This window comes from Scyliorhinus torazame, chromosome 22 (genome assembly GCF_047496885.1).
Source record: "Scyliorhinus torazame isolate Kashiwa2021f chromosome 22, sScyTor2.1, whole genome shotgun sequence".
Lineage (NCBI taxonomy): Eukaryota > Metazoa > Chordata > Chondrichthyes > Carcharhiniformes > Scyliorhinidae > Scyliorhinus > Scyliorhinus torazame.
This window is the reverse complement of record NC_092728.1, coordinates 107,532,606-107,549,206: the sequence shown is the minus strand read 5'-3', so window position 1 is coordinate 107,549,206 and position 16,601 is coordinate 107,532,606. Positions and strand designations below refer to the sequence as shown.

Genomic DNA, 16,601 nt, shown 5'->3' with positions numbered 1-16,601 from the left:
GCAGAGGGAGCTTTACTCTGTATCTAACCCCATGCTGTACCTGTCCTGGGAGTGTTTGATGGGGACAGTGTAGAGGGGGCTTTACTCTGTATCTAACCCCGTGCTGTACCTGTCCTGGAAGTGTTTGATGGGGTCAGTGTAGAGGGAGCTTTACTCTGTATCTAACCCTGTGCTGTACCTGTCCTGGGAGTGTTTGATGGGGACAGTGTAGAGGGAGCTTTACTCTGTATCTAACCCTGTGCTGTACCTGTCCTGGGAGTGTTTGATGGGGACAGTGTAGAGGGAGCTTTACTCTGTATCCAACCCCGTGCTGCACCTGTCCTGGGAGTGTTTGATGGGGACAGTGTAGAGGGAGCTTTATTCTGTATCTAACCCCGTGCTGTACCTGTCCTGGGAGTGTTTGATGGGGACAGTGTAGAGGGAGCTTTACTCTGTATCTAACCCCGTGCTGTACCTGTCCTGGGAGTGTTTGATGGGGACAGTGTAGAGGGAGCTTTACTCTGTATCCAACCCCGTGCTGTACCTGTCCTGGGAGTGTTTGATGGGGACAGTGTAGAGGGAGCTTTATTCTGTATCTAACCCCGTGCTGTACCTGTCCTGGGAGTGTTTGATGGGGACAGTGTAGAGGGATCTTTACCCTGTATCTAACCCCGTGCTGTACCTGTCCTGGGAGTGTTTGATGGGGACAGTGTAGAGGGAGATTTACTCTGTATCTAACCCCGTGGTGTACCTGTCCTGGGAGTGTTTGATGGGGACTGTGTAGAGGGAGCTTTACTCTGTATCTAACCCCGTGCTGTACCTGTCCTGGGAGTGTTTGATGGGGACAGTGCAGAGGGAGCTTTACTCTGTATCTAACCCCATGCTGTACCTGTCCTGGGAGTGTTTGATGGGGACAGTGTAGAGGGGGCTTTACTCTGTATCTAACCCCGTGCTGTACCTGTCCTGGGAGTGTTTGATGGGGACAGTGTAGAGGAAGCTTTACTCTGTATCTAAGCCCGTGCTGTACATGTCCTGGGAGTGTTTCATGGGGACAGTGTAGAGGGAGCTTTACTCTGTATCTAACCCCGTGCTGTACCTGTCCTGGGAGTTTTTGATGGGGACGGTGCAGAGGGAGCTTTACTCTGCATCTAACTCCGTGCTGTACCTGTCCTGGGAGTGTTTGATGGGGACAGTGTAGAGGGAGCTTTACCCTGTATCTAACCCCGTGCTGTACCTGTCCTGGGAGTGTTTGATGGGGACGGTGCAGAGGGAGCTTTACTCTGCATCTAACTCCGTGCTGTACCTGTCCTGGGAGTGTTTGATGGGGACAGTGTAGAGGGAGCTTTACCCTGTATCTAACCCCGTGCTGTACCTGTCCTGGGAGTGTTTGATGGGGACAGTGTAGAGGGAGCTTTACTCTGTATCTAACCCCGTGGTGTACCTGTCCTGGGAGTGTTTGATGGGGTCAGTGTAGAGGGAGCTTTACTCTGTATCTAACCCTGTGCTGTACCTGTCCTGGGAGTGTTTGATGGGGACAGTGTAGAGGGAGCTTTACTCTGTATCTAACCCCGTGCTGTACCTGTCCTGGGAGTGTTTGATGGGGACAGTGTAGAGGGAGCTTTATTCTCTATCTAACCCCGTGCTGTACCTGTCCTGGGAGTGTTTGACGGGGACAGTGTAGAGGGAGCTTTACTCTGTATCTAACCCCGTGCTGTACCTGTCCTGGGAGTGTTTGATGGGGACAGTGTAGAGGGAGCTTTAGTCTGTATCTAACCCCGTGCTGTACCTGTCCTGGGAGTGTTTGATTAGGACAGTGTAGAGGGAGCTTTACTCTGTATCTAACTCCGTGCTGTACCTGTCCTGGGAGTGTTTCATGGGGACAGTGTAGAGGGAGCTTTACTCTGTATCTAACCCCGTGCTGTACCTGTCGTGGGAGTTTTTGATGGGGACCGTGCAGAGGGAGCTTTACTCTGCATCTAACTCCGTGCTGTACCTGTCCTGGGAGTGTTTGATGGGGACAGTGTAGAGGGATCTTTACCCTGTATCTAACCCCGTGCTGTACCTGTCCTGGGAGTGTTTGATGGGGACAGTGTAGAGGGAGCTTTACTCTGTATCTAACCCCGTGGTGTACCTGTCCTGGGAGTGTTTGATGGGGACTGTGTAGAGGGAGCTTTACTCTGTATCTAACCCCGTGCTGTACCTGTCCTGGGAGTGTTTGATGGGGACAGTGCAGAGGGAGCTTTACTCTGTATCTAACCCCATGCTGTACCTGTCCTGGGAGTGTTTGATGGGGACAGTGTAGAGGGCGCTTTACTCTGTATCTAACCCCGTGCTGTACCTGTCCTGGGAGTGTTTGATGGGGACAGTGTAGAGGGAGCTTTACTCTGTATCTAACCCCGTGCTGTACCTGTCCTGGGAGTGTTTGATGGGGACAGTGTAGAGGGAGCTTTACTCTGTATCTAACCCCGTGCTGTACCTGTCCTGGGAGTGTTTGATGGGGACCGTGTAGAGGGAGCTTTATTCTGAATCTAACCCCGTGCTGTACCTGTCCTGGGAGTGTTTGATTAGGACAGTGTAGAGGAAGCTTTACTCTGTATCTAACTCCGTGCTGTACCTGTCCTGGGTGTGTTTCATGGGGACAGTGTAGAGGGAGCTTTACTCTGTATCTAACCCCGTGCTGTACCTGTCCTGGGAGTTTTTGATGGGGACGGTGCAGAGGGAGCTTTACTCTGCATCTAACTCCGTGCTGTACCTGTCCTGGGAGTGTTTGATGGGGACAGTGTAGAGGGAGCTTTACCCTGTATCTAACCCCGTGCTGTACCTGTCCTGGGAGTGTTTGATGGGGACAGTGTAGAGGGAGCTTTACTCTGTATCTAACCCCGTGGTGTACCTGTCCTGGGAGTGTTTGATGGGGTCAGTGTAGAGGGAGCTTTACTCTGTATCTAACCCTGTGCTGTACCTGTCCTGGGAGTGTTTGATGGGGACAGTGTAGAGGGAGCTTTACTCTGTATCTAACCCCGTGCTGTACCTGTCCTGGGAGTGTTTGATGGGGACAGTGTAGAGGGAGCTTTATTCTCTATCTAACCCCGTGCTGTACCTGTCCTGGGAGTGTTTGACGGGGACAGTGTAGAGGGAGCTTTACTCTGTATCTAACCCCGTGCTGTACCTGTCCTGGGAGTGTTTGATGGGGACAGTGTAGAGGGAGCTTTAGTCTGTATCTAACCCCGTGCTGTACCTGTCCTGGGAGTGTTTGATTAGGACAGTGTAGAGGGAGCTTTACTCTGTATCTAACTCCGTGCTGTACCTGTCCTGGGAGTGTTTCATGGGGACAGTGTAGAGGGAGCTTTACTCTGTATCTAACCCCGTGCTGTACCTGTCGTGGGAGTTTTTGATGGGGACCGTGCAGAGGGAGCTTTACTCTGCATCTAACTCCGTGCTGTACCTGTCCTGGGAGTGTTTGATGGGGACAGTGTAGAGGGAGCTTTACTCTGTATCTAACCCCGTGGTGTACCTGTCCTGGGAGTGTTTGATGGGGACTGTGTAGAGGGAGCTTTACTCTGTATCTAACCCCGTGCTGTACCTGTCCTGGGAGTGTTTGATGGGGACAGTGCAGAGGGAGCTTTACTCTGTATCTAACCCCATGCTGTACCTGTCCTGGGAGTGTTTGATGGGGACAGTGTAGAGGGGGCTTTACTCTGTATCTAACCCCGTGCTGTACCTGTCCTGGGAGTGTTTGGTGGGGTCAGTGTAGAGGGAGCTTTACTCTGTATCTAACCCTGTGCTGTACCTGTCCTGGGAGTGTTTGATGGGGACAGTGTAGAGGGAGCTTTACTCTGTATCTAACCCTGTGCTGTACCTGTCCTGGGAGTGTTTGATGGGGACAGTGTAGAGGGAGCTTTACTCTGTATCCAACCCCGTGCTGCACCTGTCCTGGGAGTGTTTGATGGGGACAGTGTAGAGGGAGCTTTATTCTGTATCTAACCCCGTGCTGTACCTGTCCTGGGAGTGTTTGATGGGGACAGTGTAGAGGGAGCTTTACTCTGTATCTAACCCCGTGCTGTACCTGTCCTGGGAGTGTTTGATGGGGACAGTGTAGAGGGAGCTTTACTCTGTATCCAACCCCGTGCTGTACCTGTCCTGGGAGTGTTTGATGGGGACAGTGTAGAGGGAGCTTTATTCTGTATCTAACCCCGTGCTGTACCTGTCCTGGGAGTGTTTGATGGGGACAGTGTAGAGGGATCTTTACCCTGTATCTAACCCCGTGCTGTACCTGTCCTGGGAGTGTTTGATGGGGACAGTGTAGAGGGAGCTTTACTCTGTATCTAACCCCGTGGTGTACCTGTCCTGGGAGTGTTTGATGGGGACTGTGTAGAGGGAGTTTTACTCTGTATCTAACCCCGTGCTGTACCTGTCCTGGGAGTGTTTGATGGGGACAGTGCAGAGGGAGCTTTACTCTGTATCTAACCCCATGCTGTACCTGTCCTGGGAGTGTTTGATGGGGACAGTGTAGAGGGGGCTTTACTCTGTATCTAACCCCGTGCTGTACCTGTCCTGGGAGTGTTTGATGGGGACAGTGTAGAGGAAGCTTTACTCTGTATCTAAGCCCGTGCTGTACATGTCCTGGGAGTGTTTGATGGGGACAGTGTAGAGGGAGCTTTACTCTGTATCTAACCCCGTGCTGTATGTGTCCTGGGAGTGTTTGATGGGGACAGTGTAGAGGGAGCTTTACTCTGTGTCTAACCCCGTGCTGTACCTGTCCTGGGAGTGTTTGATGGGGACAGTGTAGAGGGAGCTTTACTCTGTATCTAACTCCGTGCTGTACCTGTCCTGGGAGTGTTTCATGGGGACAGTGTAGAGGGAGCTTTATTCTGTATCTAACCCCGTGCTGTACCTGTCCTGGGAGTGTTTGATGGGGACAGTGTAGAGGGAGCTTTACTCTGTATCTAACCCCGTGCTATACATGTCCTGCGAGTGTTTGATGGGGACAGTGTAGAGGGAGCTTTACTCTGTATCTAACCCCGTGCTGTACCTGTCCTGGGAGTGTTTGATGGGGACAGTGTAGAGGGAGCTTTACTCTGTATCTAACCCCGTGCTGTACCTGTCCTGGGAGTGTTTGATGGGGACCGTGTAGAGGGAGCTTTATTCTGAATCTAACCCCGTGCTGTACCTGTCCTGGGAGTGTTTGATGGGGACAGTGCAGAGGGAGCTTTACTCTGTATCTAACCCCATGCTGTACCTGTCCTGGGAGTGTTTGATGGGGACAGTGTAGAGGGAGCTTTACTCTGTATCTAACCCTGTGCTGTACCTGTCCTGGGAGTGCTTGATGGGGACAGTGAAGAGGGAGCTTTACTCTGTATCCAACCCCGTGCTGCACCTGTCCTGGGAGTGTTTGATGGGGACAGTGTAGAGGGAGCTTTATTCTGTATCTAACCCCGTGCTGTACCTGTCCTGGGAGTGTTTGATGGGGACAGTGTAGAGGGAGCTTTACTCTGTATCTAACCCCGTGCTGTACCTGTCCTGGGAGTGTTTGATGGGGACAGTGTAGAGGGAGCTTTACTCTGTATCCAACCCCGTGCTGTACCTGTCCTGGGAGTGTTTGATGGGGACAGTGTAGAGGGAGCTTTATTCTGTATCTAACCCCGTGCTGTACCTGTCCTGGGAGTGTTTGATGGGGACAGTGTAGAGGAAGCTTTACTCTGTATCTAAGCCCGTGCTGTACATGTTCTGGGAGTGTTTGATGGGGACAGTGTAGAGGGAGCTTTACTCTGTATCTAACCCCGTGCTGTACGTGTCCTGGGAGTGTTTGATGGGGACAGTGTAGAGGGAGCTTTACTCTGTATCTAACCCCGTGCTGTACCTGTCCTGGGAGTGTTTGATGGGGACAGTGCAGAGGGAGCTTTACTCTGTATCTAACTCCGTGCTGTACCTGTCCTGGGAGTGTTTCATGGGGACAGTGTAGAGGGAGCTTTATTCTGTATCTAACCCCGTGCTGTACCTGTCCTGGGAGTGTTTGATGGGGACAGTGTAGAGGGAGCTTTACTCTGTATCTAACCCCGTGCTGTACCTGTCCTGGGAGTGTTTGATGGGGACAGTGTAGAGGGAGCTTTACTCTGTATCTAACCCCGTGCTGTACCTGTCCTGGGAGTGTTTGATGGGGACCGTGTAGAGGGAGCTTTATTCTGAATCTAACCCCGTGCTGTACCTGTCCTGGGAGTGTTTGATTAGGACAGTGTAGAGGAAGCTTTACTCTGTATCTAACTCCGTGCTGTACCTGTCCTGGGTGTGTTTCATGGGGACAGTGTAGAGGGAGCTTTACTCTGTATCTAACCCCGTGCTGTACCTGTCCTGGGAGTTTTTGATGGGGACGGTGCAGAGGGAGCTTAACTCTGCATCTAACTCCGTGCTGTACCTGTCCTGGGAGTGTTTGATGGGGACAGTGTAGAGGGAGCTTTACCCTGTATCTAACCCCGTGCTGTACCTGTCCTGGGAGTGTTTGATGGGGACAGTGTAGAGGGAGCTTTACTCTGTATCTAACCCCGTGGTGTACCTGTCCTGGGAGTGTTTGATGGGGACTGTGTAGAGGGAGCTTTACTCTGTATCTAACCCCGTGCTGTACCTGTCCTGGGAGTGTTTGATGGGGACCGTGCAGAGGGAGCTTTACTCTGTATCTAACCCCGTGCTGTACCTGTCCTGGGAGTGTTTGATGGGGACAGTGTAGAGGGGGCTTTACTCTGTATCTAACCCCGTGCTGTACCTGTCCTGGGAGTGTTTGATGGGGTCAGTGTAGAGAGAGCTTTACTCTGTATCTAACCCTGTGCTGTACCTGTCCTGGGAGTGTTTGATGGGGACAGTGTAGAGGGAGCTTTACTCTGTATCCAACCCCGTGCTGCACCTGTCCTGGGAGTGTTTGATGGGGACAGTGTAGAGGGAGCTTTATTCTGTATCTAACCCCGTGCTGTACCTGTCCTGGGAGTGTTTGATGGGGACAGTGTAGAGGAAGCTTCACTCTGTATCTAACCCCGTGCTGTACATGTCCTGGGAGTGTTTGATGGGGACAGTGTAGAGGGGGCTTTACTCTGTATCTAACCCCGTGCTGTACCTGTCCTGGGAGTGTTTGATGGGGTCAGTGTAGAGGGAGCTTTACTCTGTATCTAACCCCGTGCTGTACCTGTCCTGGGGGTGTTTGATGGGGACAGTGTAGAGGGAGCTTTACTCTGTATCCAACCCCGTGCTGTACCTGTCCTGGGAGTGTTTGATGGGGACAGTGTAGAGGGAGCTTTATTCTGTATCTAACCCCGTGCTGTACCTGTCCTGGGAGTGTTTGATGGGGACAGTGTACAGGAAGCTTTACTCTGTATCTAACCCCGTGCTGTACATGTCCTGGGAGTGTTTGATGGGGACAGTGTAGAGGGAGCTTTACATTGTATCCATCCCCGTGCTGTACGTGTCCTGGGAGTGTTTGATGGGGACAGTGTAGAGGGAGCTTTACTCTGTATCTAACCCCGTGCTGTACCTGTCCTGGGAGTGTTTGATGGGGACAGTGTAGCGGGAGCTTTATTCTGTATCTAACCCCGTGCTGTACCTGTCCTGGGAGTGTTTGATTAGGACAGTGTAGAGGGAGCTTTACTCTGTATCTAACTCCGTGCTGTACCTGTCCTGGGAGTGTTTGATGGGGACAGTGTAGAGGGAGCTTTACCCTGTATCTAACCCCGTGCTGTACCTGTCCTGGGAGTGTTTGATGGGGACAGTGTAGAGGGAGCTTTACTCTGTATCTAACCCCGTGGTGTACCTGTCCTGGGAGTGTTTGATGGGGACTGTGTAGAGGGAGCTTTACTCTGTATCTAACCCCGTGCTGTACCTGTCCTGGGAGTGTTTGATGGGGACAGTGTAGAGGGAGCTTTACTCTGTATCTAAGACTTGATGTCCGCTCACTCTCGCAGGCTCTGAAGTCCAGGGAGGAGTTTCACAAACTGCACACCCAGATGTTGCAGCAGAATGATACGTATCGGAAGCTCATTCGTGAGCAGTGCGAGAAGTGTGATGAGCTACAGATCGATCTCTTCCGGCAAGAGGAACATTTGCTTAGTCTCCAGGTCAAGCTGAAGAGGATCAGACAAGCTCCTGGAAGCCTGGTAATGTCCAGAGAGCTACATAGTCAACCTGGGACCAGCCTGGGATGTTCAGGTTCCGCTGTGATTTAGACTGGGATTTTGGCATTTAATCTCACATGTTGTGGTTCATTTTGGAATTTGGGCAATGATTGTGGGATTTGGGGGTTCCGTTTGTGATTCTGGGGTACATTTGGAAATTTTGTCTGGCTTTGCAGGCTTCAGTTTGGAGTTTTGTGGATCAGTTTAGGATTTCAGGGATTGATTTGATGTTTTCGGATCAGTTTCGGGTTTGGGGATTAGTTTGGGATTTTGGGGGTCGGTTTGGGGGATCAGTTTGGGATTTTGTGGGTCAGTTTGGGGTTTCGGGATCAGTTGGGATTTTGGGGGTCAGTTTGGGATTCTGGGGGTTAGTTTGGGATTTTGGGGGCCTGTTTGGGGTTTGGGGGATCATTTTGGGATTTTGGGGGTCAGGCTGGGATTTTGGGGATCAGTTTGGGATTTTGGGGATCAGTTTGGGATTTTGGGGGTCAGTTTGGGATTTGGGGGTCGGTTTGGTATTTGAGGAATCAGTTTGGGGTTTGGGGAGTCAGTTTGGGGTTTTGGGGGTCAGTTAGGGATTTGGGGGGTCAGTTTGGGGTTTGGGGATCAGTTTGGGGTTTTGGTGGTCAATTTGGGATTTGGGGGATCATTTTGGGGGTTTGTTGGTCAGTTGGGGGTTTTGGGGGTCAGTTTGGGATTTGGGGGATCAGTTTCCGGTTTTGAGTGTCAGTTTGGGATTTTGGGGATAAGTTTGGGGTTTGGGGGGTCAGTTTGGGATTTTGGGGGTCGGTTTGGGGATTAGTTTGGGATTTTGGGGGTCATTTTGGGGTTTGGGGATTAGTTTGGGATTTTGGGGGTCAGTTTGGGATGTTGGGGGTCAGTTTGGGATTTTGGGGGTCAGTTTGGGATGCTGGGGGTCAGTTTGGGGTTTTGGGGGTCAGTTTGGGATTTTGGGGGTCGGTTTGGGGTTTGGGGATCAGTCTGGGATTTTGGGGGTCAATTTGGAGGTAGGTTTGGGATTTTGGGGGTCCAATATGGGGTTTTGGGGATCGGTTTGGGGTTTGGGGGTCAGTTTGGGGTTTTGGGGGTCAGTTTGGGATTTTGGGGGTCGGTTTGGGGATCAGTTTGGGATTTTGGGGATCAGTTTGGGATTTTGGGGATCAGTGTGAAAATTTGGGGCCGTTTTGGGGATCAGTTTTGGATTTTGGGGACCAGTTTGGGGTTTTAAAGATCATTTTTGGATTGGAAGATCAGTTTAGGGTTTTGGGGATCAGTTTGGCGTTTGGGGGATCAGTTTGGGGTTTTGGGGATCAGTTTGGGGGTCAGTTTTGGATTTTGGGGGTCGGTTTGGGGTTTTGGGATCAGTTTGGGATTTTAGGGAGTTTGGGATTTTAGGGATCCGTTTGTGGATTTGAGAGTCAGTGTGGTGTTTTGGGGATCAGTTTGGGGTTTTGGGGATCAGTTTAGGAGTTTGGAGGTAGGTTTGGAATTTTGGGGGTTCAATATGGGGTTTTGGGGATCAGTTTGGTGTTTTGGGGATCAGTTTGGGGGTTTGGGGGTCAGTTTTGGATTTTGGGGGTCGGTTTGGGGTTTTGGGATCAGTTTGGGATTTTGGGGGTCGGTTTGGGGTTTGGGGATCAGTTTGGGATTTTGGGGATCAGTTTGGGATTTTGGGGATCAGTGTGAAAATTTGGGGCCGTTTGGGATTTGGGGGACCAGTTTGGGGCTTTGGAGATCATTTTGGGATTTGGGGGATCAGTTTAGGGTTTTGGGGATCAGTTTGGTGTTTTGGGGATCAGTTTGGGGTTTTGGGGATCAGATTGGGGGTTTGGGGGTCAGTTTTGGATTTTGGGGGTCGGTTTGGGGTTTTGGGATCAGTTTGGGATTTTATGGAGTTTGGGATTTTAGGGATCCGTTTGTGGGTTTGAGAGTCAGTTTGGGATTTTGGGGATCAGTTTGGGGTTTGGGGGATCATTTGGGGATTTGGGGGATCAGTTTAGGGTTTTGGGGATCAGTTTGGTGTTTTGGGGATCAGTTTGGTGTTTTGGGGATCAGTTTGGGGGTCAGCTTTGGATTTTGGGGGTCGGTTTGGGGTTTTGGGATCAGTTTGGGATTTTAGGGAGTTTGGGATTTTAGGGAGCCGTTTGTGGGTTTGAGGGTCAGTTTGGGATTTTGGGGATCAGTTTGGGGTTTGGGGGATCAGTTTGGGATTTTGGGGGTCAGTTTGGAGGTAGGTTTGGGATTTTGGGGGTTCAATATGGGGGTTTGGGGATCAGTTTGGTGTTTTGGGGATCAGTTTGGGGTTTGGGGGATCAGTTTGTGATTTTGAGGGTCGGTTTGGGATTTTGGGGGATCAATATGGGTTTTTTGGGATCAGTTTGGTGTTTTGGGGATCAGTTTGGGGTTTTGGGGGTCAGTTTGGGATTTTGGGGGTCGGTTTGGGGTTTGGGGATCAGTTTGGGATTTTGGGGATCATTTTGGGGATCAGTGTGAAAATTTGGGGCCGTTTTGTGGATCAGTTTTGGATTTTGGGGACCAGTTTGGGGTTTTGGAGATCATTTTGGGATTTTGGGGATCAGTTTAGGGTTTTGGGGATCAGTTTGGTGTTTTGGGGATCAGTTTGGGGTTTGGGGGATCAGTTTGGGGGTCAGTTTTGGATTTTGGGGGTCGGTTTGGGGTTTTGGGATCAGTTTGGGATTTTAGGGAGTTTGGGATTTTAGGGATCCGTTTGTGGATTTGAGAGTCAGTGTGGTGTTTTGGGGATCAGTTTTGGGTTTTGGGGATCAGTTTAGGAGTTTGGAGGTAGGTTTGGAATTTTGGGGGTTCAATATGGGGTTTTGGGGATCAGTTTGGTGTTTTGGGGATCGGTTTTGGGTTTTGGGGATCAGTTTGGGGGTCAGTTTTGGATTTTGGGGGTCGGTTTGGGGTTTTGGGATCAGTTTGGGATTTTAGGGAGTTTGGGATTTTAGGGATCCGTTTGTGGGTTTGAGGGTCAGTTTGGGATTTGGGGGATCAGTTTGGGATTTTGGGGGTCACTTTAGAGGTAGGTTTGGGATTTTGGGTGTTCAATATGGGTTTTCTGGGATCAGTTTGGTGTTTTGGGGGTCAGTTTGGGGTTTTGGGGGTCAGTTTGGGATTTTGGGGGTCGGTTTGAGGTTTGGGGATCAGTTTGGGATTTTGAGGATCAGTTTGGGATTTTGGGGATCAGTGTGAAAATTTGGGGCCATTTGGGATTTGGGGGACCAGTTTGGGGTTTTGGAGATCATTTTGGGATTTGGGGGATCAGTTTGGGGTTTTGGGGATCAGTTTGGGGGTTTGGGGATCAGTTTGGGGGTTTGGGGGTCAGTTTTGGATTTTGGGGGTCGGTTTGGGGTTTTGGGATCAGTTTGGGATTTTAGGGAGTTTGGGATTTTAGGGATCCGTTTGTGGGTTTGAGAGTCAGTTTGGGATTTTGTGGATCAGTTTGGGGTTTGGGGGATCATTTTGGGATTTGGGGGATCAGTTTAGGGTTTTGGGGATCAGTTAGGTGATTTGGGGATCAGTTTGGGTTTTGGGGATCAGTTTGGGGGTCAGCTTTGGATTTTGGGGGTCGGTTTTGGGTTTTGGGATCAGTTTGGGATTTTAGGGAGTTTGGGATTTTAGGGAGCAGTTTGTGGGTTTAAGGGTCAGTTTGGGATTTTGGGGACCAGTATGGGGTTTTGGAGATCATTTTTGGATTGGAAGATCAGTTTAGGGTTTTGGGGATCAGTTTGGTGTTTTGGGGATCAGTTTGGGGTTTTGGGGATCAGTTTGGGGGTCAGTTTTGGATTTTGGGGGTCGGTTTGGGGTTTTGGGATCAGTTTGGGATTTTAGGGAGTTTAGGATTTTAGGGATCCGTTTGTGGGTTTGAGAGTCTGTGTGGTGTTTTGGGGATCAGTTTGGGGTTTTGGGGATCAGTTTAGGAGTTTGGAGGTAGGTTTGGAATTTTGGGGGTTCAACATGGGGTTTTGGGGATCAGTTTGGTGTTTTGGGGATCAGTTTGGGGGTTTGGGGGTCAGTTTGGTGTTTTGGGGGTCAGTTTTGGATTTTGGGGGTCGGTTTGGGGTTTTGGGATCAGTTTGGGATTTTAGGGAGTTTGGGATTTTAGGGATCCGTTTGTGGGTTTGAGAGTCAGTTTGGGATTTTGGGGATCAGTTTGGGGTTTTGGGGATCAGTTTGGGATTTTGGGGGTCAGTTTGTGGGTTTGAGGGTCAGTTTGGGATTTGGGGAATCAGTTTGGGATTTTGGGGGTCACTTTAGAGGTAGGTTTGGGATTTTGGGGGTTCAATTTGGGTTTTTGGGGATCAGTTTGGTGTTTTGGGGGTCAGTTTGGTGTTTTGGGGGTCAGTTTGGGATTTTGGGGGTCGGTTTGGGGTTTGGGGATCAGTTTGGGATTTTGGGGATCAGTTTGGGATTTTGGGGATCAGTGTGAAAATTTGGGGCCGTTTGGGATTTGGGGGACCAGTTTGGGGTTTTGGAGATCAGTTTGGTGTTTACGGGATCAGTTTGGGGTTTTGGGGATCAGTTTGGGGTTTTGGGGATCAGTTTGGGGCTTTGGGGGTCAGTTTTGGATTTTGGGGGTCGGTTTGGGGTTTTGGGATCAGTTTGGGATTTTAGGGAGTTTGGGATTTTAGGGATCCGTTTGTGGGTTTGAGAGTCAGTTTGGGATTTTGGGGATCAGTTTGGGGTTTGGGGGATCATTTGGGGATTTGGGGGATCAGTTTAGGGTTTTGGGGATCAGTTTGGTGTTTTGGGGATCAGTTTGGGGTTTTGGGGATCAGTTTGGGGGTCAGCTTTGGATTTTGGGGGTCGGTTTGGGGTTTTGGGATCAGTTTGGGATTTTAGGGAGTGTGGGATTTTAGGGAGCCGTTTGTGGGTTTGAGGGTCAGTTTGGGATTTTGGGGATCAGTTTGGGGTTTGGGGGATCAGTTTGGGATTTTGGGGATCAGTTTGGGATTTTGGGGATCAGTGTGAAAATGTGGGGCCGTTTGGGATTTGGGGGACCAGTTTGGGGTTTTGGAGATCATTTTGGGATTTGGGGGATCAGTTTGGGGGTTTGGGGGTCAGTTTTGGATTTTGGGGGTCGGTTTGGGGTTTTGGGATCAGTTTGGGATTTTAGGGAGTTTGGGATTTTAGGAATCCGTTTGTGGGTTTGAGAGTCAGTTTGGGATTTTGGGGATCAGTTTGGGGTTTGGGGGATCATTTTGGGATTTGGGGGATCAGTTTAGGGTTTTGGGGATCAGTTAGGTGATTTGGGGATCAGTTTGGGTTTTGGGGATCAGTTTGGGGGTCAGCTTTGGATTTTGGGGGTCGGTTTTGGGTTTTGGGATCAGTTTGGGATTTTAGGGAGTTTGGGATTTTAGGGAGCCGTTTGTGGGTTTGAGGGTCAGTTTGGGATTTTGGGGATCAGTTTGGGGTTTGGGGGATCCGTTTGGGATTTTGGGGGTCAGTTTGGAGGAGGTTTGGGATTTTGGGGGTTCAATATAGGGGTTTGGGGATCAGTTTGGTGTTTTGGGGATCAGTTTGGGGTTTTGGGGATCAGTTTGGGATTTTGAGGGTCGGTTTGGGATTTTGGGGGTTCAATATGGGTTTTTTGGGATCAGTTTGGTGTTTTGGGGATCAGTTTGGGGTTTTGGGGGTCATTTTGGGGATCAGTGTGAAAATTTGGGGCCGTTTTGGGGATCAGTTTTGGATTTTGGGGACCAGTTTGGCGTTTTGGAGATCATTTGGGGATTTGGGGGACCAGTTTAGGGTTTTGGGGATCAGTTTGGTGCTTTGGGGATCAGTTTGGGGTTTTGGGGATCAGTTTGGGGTTTGGGGGTCAGTTTTGGATTTTGGGGGTCGGTTTGGGGTTTTGGGATCAGTTTGGGATTTTAGGGAGTTTGGGATTTTAGGGATCCGTTTGTGGGTTTGAGAGTCAGTTTGGGACTTTGGGGATCAGTTTGGGGTTTGGGGGATCAGTTTGGGATTTTGGGGGTCAGTTTGGAGGTAGTTTTGGGATTTTGGGGGTTCAATATGGGGTTTTGGGGATCCGTTTGGTGTTTTGGGGATCAGTTTGTTGTTTTGGGGATCAGTTTGGGGTTTTGGGGTTCAGTTTGGGGGTCAGTTTTGGATTTTGGGGGTCGGTTTGGGGTTTTGGGATCAGTTTGGGATTTTAGGGAGTTTAGGATTTTAGGGATCCGTTTGTTGTTTTGAGGGTCAGTTTGGGATTTTGGGGATCAGTTTGGGGTTTGGGGGATCAGTTTGGGATTTTGGGGATCAGTTTGGGATTTTGGGGGTCAGTTTGGAGGTAGGTTTGGGATTTTGGGGGTTCAATATGGGGTTTTGGGGATCAGTTTGGTGTTTTGGGGATCAGTTTGGGGTTTTGGGAATCAGTCTGGGATTTTGGGGGTCAATTTGGAGGTAGGTTTGGGATTTTGGGGGTTCAATATGGGGTTTTTGGGATCAGTTTGGGGTTTTGGGGGTCAGTTTGGGGATCAGTTTGAGATTTTGGGGATCAGTTTGGGATTTTGGGGATCAGTTTGGGATTTTGGGGATGTGTGAAAATTTGGGGCCGTTTTGGGGATCAGTTTTGGATTTTGGGGACCAGTTTGGGGTTTTGGAGATCATTTTGGGAATGGAAGATCAGTTTAGGGTTTTGGGGATCAGTTTGGTGTTTTGGGGATCAGTTTGGGGTTTTGGGGATCAGTTTGGGGGTCAGTTTTGGATTTTGGGGGTCGGTTTGGGGTTTTGGGATCAGTTTGGGATTTTAGGGAGTTTGGGATTTTAGGGATCCGTTTGTGGGTTTGAGAGTCAGTGTGGTGTTTTGGGGATCAGTTTGGGGTTTTGGGGATCAGTTTAGGAGTTTGGAGGTAGGTTTCGAATTTTGGGGGTTCAATATGGGGTTTTGGGGATCAGTTTGGTGTTTTGGGGATCAGTTTGGGGGTCAGTTTTGGATTTTGGGGGTCGGTTTGGGGTTTTGGGATAAGTTTGGGATTTTGGGGGTCGGTTTGGGGTTTGGGGATCAGTTTGGGATTTTGGGGATCAGTTTGGGATTTTGGGGGCCGGTTTGGAGTTTTGGAGATCATTTTGGGGATCAGTTTGGGGTTTTGGGGATCAGTTTGGAATTTTGGGGGCCAGTTTGGGGGATCAGTTTGGGATTTTGGGGTTCAGTTTGGGGGATAAGTTTGGGATTTTGGGGGTCCGTTTAGAGGTTTGGGTGTAGGTTTGGGATTTTGGGGATCAGTTTGGAGGTTTGGGGGTACGTCTGGGATTTTGGGGGTCAGTCTGGAGGTTTGGGGATCAGTTTTGGATTTTGGGGATCAGTTTGTGGTTTTGCATGTCAGTTTGGGGCTTTTGGAGTCAGTCTGGGATTTTGCGGATCAGTTTTGGATTTTGGGGATCAGTTTGGGGTTTTGCATGTCAGTTTGGGGCTTTTGGAGTCAGTCTGGGATTTTGGGGATCAGTTTGGGATTTTGAGGATCAGTTTGGGGTTTTGTGGGGTCAGTTTGGGGTTTTAGGGATCAGTTTGGGTTTGGGGGGTTTAGTTGGGGTTCAGTTTAGGGGTTTGGGGTCAGTTTGGGGGCTTTGGAGTCAATTTATGGTTTGGCGGTCAGTTTGGGGTTTTGGGGATCAGTTTGGGTTTTTTGGAGTCAGTTTGGGGTTTTGGGGGTCAGTTTGGGGTTTTTGGAGTCCGTTAGGGTTTTGGGGGTGGGTTTGGGGTTTTGGGGGTCAGTTTGGGGTTTTGTGGGGTCAGTTTGGGGTTTTAGGGATCAGTTTGGGTTTTGGGGGTTTAGTTGGGGTTCAGTTTATGGTTTTGGGGGTCAGTTTGGGGGTTTGGAGTCAATTTGGGGTTTTGGGGGTCAGTTTGGAGTTTCTGGAGTCAATTTGGGGTTTTGGGGGTCAGTTTGGGGTTTTGGGGGTCAGTTTGGGGTTTTGGGGTCAGTTTGGGGTTTTGGGGGTCAGTTTGGGGTTTTGGGGTTGGGGTCAGTTTAGGGTTTTGGGGGTGGGTTTGGGGTTTTGGAGATCAGTTTGCGGTTTTGGGGATCAGTTTGGGGTTTTGGGGATCAGTTTGGGGTTTTGGGGATCAGTTGGGGGTTTTGGGGGTCAGTTTGGGGTTTGGGGGATCAGTGTGGGGTTTTTGGGGTCAGTTTGGGGTTTTGGGGGTGGGTTTGGGGTTTTGGGGGTCAGTTTGGGGTTTTGGGGATCAGTTTGGGGTTTTGGGGGTCAGTTTGGGGTTTTGGGGATCGGTTTGGGGTTTTGGGGATCAGTTTGGGGTTTTTGGGGTCAGTTTGGGGTTGTGGGGGTGGGTTTGGGGTTTTGGGGGTCAGTTTGGGGTTTTGGGGGTCAGTTTGGGGTTTTGGGGATCAGTTTGGGGGTGTGGGGATCGGTTTGCGGTTTGGGGATCAGTTTGGGGTTTTGGGGGTGGGTTTGGGGTTTTGGGGATCAGTTTGGGGTTTTGGGGGTCAGTTTGGG

At 50.1% G+C, this 16,601-nt stretch overlaps 1 protein-coding gene across 3 annotated transcripts in view; it reads left to right on the top strand.

Annotated features, from left to right (window-relative positions):
- The window catches only part of card9 (caspase recruitment domain family, member 9), an 83,872-nt gene that overhangs the window by 45,154 nt on the left and 22,117 nt on the right, over positions 1-16,601 (top strand). For all 3 annotated transcript variants that reach the window (XM_072488876.1, XM_072488874.1, XM_072488875.1), the window contains exon 8: positions 7,920-8,111. In XM_072488876.1, coding sequence (XP_072344977.1) covers positions 7,920-8,111 — 192 coding nt within the window. The remainder of the gene's footprint in view (positions 1-7,919; positions 8,112-16,601) is intronic.